Here is a 2,420-nt window from a genome sequence, read left to right as displayed (position 1 = left end):
GGGGGGAACAGAAATTGTATATCTCTGCCTAACTAATAAACTGGGCTATTCAAGTTTTCCAGCCAAACCCATTGTATGGGTTGTTGTATAAACTATAACTCTATAATTCAACACCGATAACAAAGGGACTTGGTTTTTCATTTTAGAGGGTTCAACCCAAAACCTTAAGGCACGAAAGCACTAAGGACCCAAACAAAACTGATGTGGGACTATACAACTCCTAAAATTTTCAACATGGGTTGTGTTAATAAAACGGCAATCCCATGGAAATCATCTGATCATGATGAAATGGACCAGCAAATTTTTGGTTGAAATCGGAATTGCTTGCAGACGATTTTTTTCCGCAAATTTTTCTATTTGTCCAGGTAATGAGGTTTACAGATCAAATTGATAGTTTCATTCCATCCAGACATTCTTTTATTCTTCTTTGTCTAGAAGGAAATCTAACCTTGGTTGATGCTCCATTTTCCAGAAGATAGCACAAAATGATCTGTTTCTGATGGTACATTGGAGCAGACTATCATGTCTTCAAATTCCTCAGCATATTCTTCAAATTGTTCGAGCTGGTCTACTGAGAGCAGAGCTCTTTTTCCAAACTGCAATCTACCCTTAATGTTGGGATGATTATATTCTGCGACTTCATTGACAATCCCTTGGCCCTCACTGCCTCCGCTGTAATGGAGGGTGTCCTTGAGACTGTTGCTGCTACAGCTACCCAACGATGTGCAAGACTGCGCATAGGTGAATGTCTGTGAGGGATACTCAGGCTCAAGCGTTTTCTCATTCTCATCAAGCTCTGCTACTCCTTTTCCCTTCTTCATCTCGTCTTCCTCTAATTCTTTTGCTAATGCTAGTTCATGTTCACAACCAGAGCTTCGGCACCCAAACTTATACTTTGATTGGGCAAAGCATAACTGTTCATTTTCCAACTTCCTTTTCTTGTTCAAATCATAAACTTCGGCTTGGATTACCTCGTAGTCATGGAAGCTGGAAAAAATGTTGGTGAATTATTAATTGTGAGAAATGTTGCATTCCCAATTACTTACAAAAATGATGAACTGTTTTTTTTTTTTTTTTTGGTAGAAAAACGATGAACTGTTTAGGAGAAGCATTGAATGCGATAGCTTTGAAGTATCAAACACATGCAAGTGGGATGGATTCTGATTCAAGATGAAAAGTGAAAGCTCGCTTTGCTTTGGCTAAATAAATAAACAAACAGGTAAAGACTCTGTTAATCAATCTCTGAAGGAAAGTCTCTGAGCTGAAATAATCTAGCACTCACGAGACCAACCAAGCAGAAAAAATAGCAAATTGGGTTGGTCACTTCAGATAACCCCTAATCAGGCTTCTGGGTGAGATGTCTGAGACAAGCAACAGTTTTAGTTTCAATGATACTCTAGAATTACTGAGCAGATTCAACAGAACTCAAAAGAATCAAGAATCATATATTCTGGAAACAAGAAGAGAGTGAAATTTCTAAAATAATCAGACTCGCAAAAAACAGTGTTCGAGATAAAAAGGAATAGAAATCTAGGGTTTTGTAAATCAAACCTGTCAACTACAGTCGTCTTTGAGCTTCCGATATCTTCATCATCCATCTGCAACAATAAACAAAGCAGCCCACTTCTTTAATCGGCGATCTTCGTCCTTTCCGGTGGAGAAGTTGTGCAAGTGAGGATGCAGAGGAGAAGGAGAGAGAGAGAGTGAGAGAGGGTTCCAAAATCCTACATGGCCCTCGGTCTCTGAATGCTGATCAGTATCGTAGAAGAAGAGTCTAATCAAGCCTCAGGGCTCAAGGGAGAGAGTAGAGTCTTCAGTCTCACATTTGGGAAATGGGGTCTCATGGCAATTAGAGAGGCATTAAAATTAGGATGAGACTACCATGGCCATCGCCTACTCGCCTGCTCCACTCCACTCCACTCCACTTTTCTTCTTTCCTCCACATTTACCCCAAAAAAGAATTCCTAAATGGGCTGCACGACCAATTAGAATTGGCTTCCGTGGGATCTCGATTCGATGACTGTAAACCTCCATTAAAGAAGGGAACACAACAGTGGTCCCCATAGACAAGGTTTTGAAAACTCCCATGGAATCCTTATCCGTTTCACCTTAACTCTATCATGTATTGAAGTCCAGGTCGAGTCATATCGATTCCAAGTTGATTTCAGTGATCGACTCATATCCCATTTCAAGTTTTTTGATCTTGATTTAAGAAGAGTATTCGTTTTCACAAGTTTCATACTTTCCAAACTCACAAGCAAACCTGGGTTAACAAACCTCACTAATAAATGTAAAACACGTGATATTCAACCACAAACTAAGAGACTTCTCACAATTCAAGGTTTTATCTACAAGGACAAATGAGGTATTTTACCCCCTTAAGGGATTACAGTTTCATGACATCTACCTTATATATAAAA

General features: G+C 39.4%; 1 protein-coding gene across 3 annotated transcripts in view; it reads right to left on the bottom strand.

Annotated features, from left to right (window-relative positions):
• The window catches only part of LOC122085781 (protein FAR-RED ELONGATED HYPOCOTYL 1-like), a 2,305-nt gene extending 305 nt beyond the window's left edge, over nt 1–2,000 (bottom strand). Inside the window, exons 1-3 of one of the 3 annotated variants that reach the window (XM_042654359.1) lie at nt 1,552–1,999; nt 1,096–1,199; nt 449–987 (exon numbers count right to left, since the gene is read on the bottom strand). In XM_042654359.1, coding sequence (XP_042510293.1) covers nt 449–987; nt 1,096–1,112 — 556 coding nt within the window. In that variant the 5' untranslated portion in view covers nt 1,113–1,199; nt 1,552–1,999. Of the gene's footprint in view, nt 1–12; nt 303–349; nt 988–1,095; nt 1,200–1,551 lie in introns of those variants that run through there. The other 2 variants (XR_006142221.1, XM_042654358.1) reach the window with 2 other exon arrangements.
• Between the last annotated feature and the right edge of the window lie 420 nt (nt 2,001–2,420).

Source organism: Macadamia integrifolia, chromosome 8 (assembly GCF_013358625.1).
Source record: "Macadamia integrifolia cultivar HAES 741 chromosome 8, SCU_Mint_v3, whole genome shotgun sequence".
NCBI lineage: Eukaryota > Viridiplantae > Streptophyta > Magnoliopsida > Proteales > Proteaceae > Macadamia > Macadamia integrifolia.
Note: the sequence above shows the minus strand (reverse complement) of the source record. Positions and strands in the feature narration are given on the sequence as shown.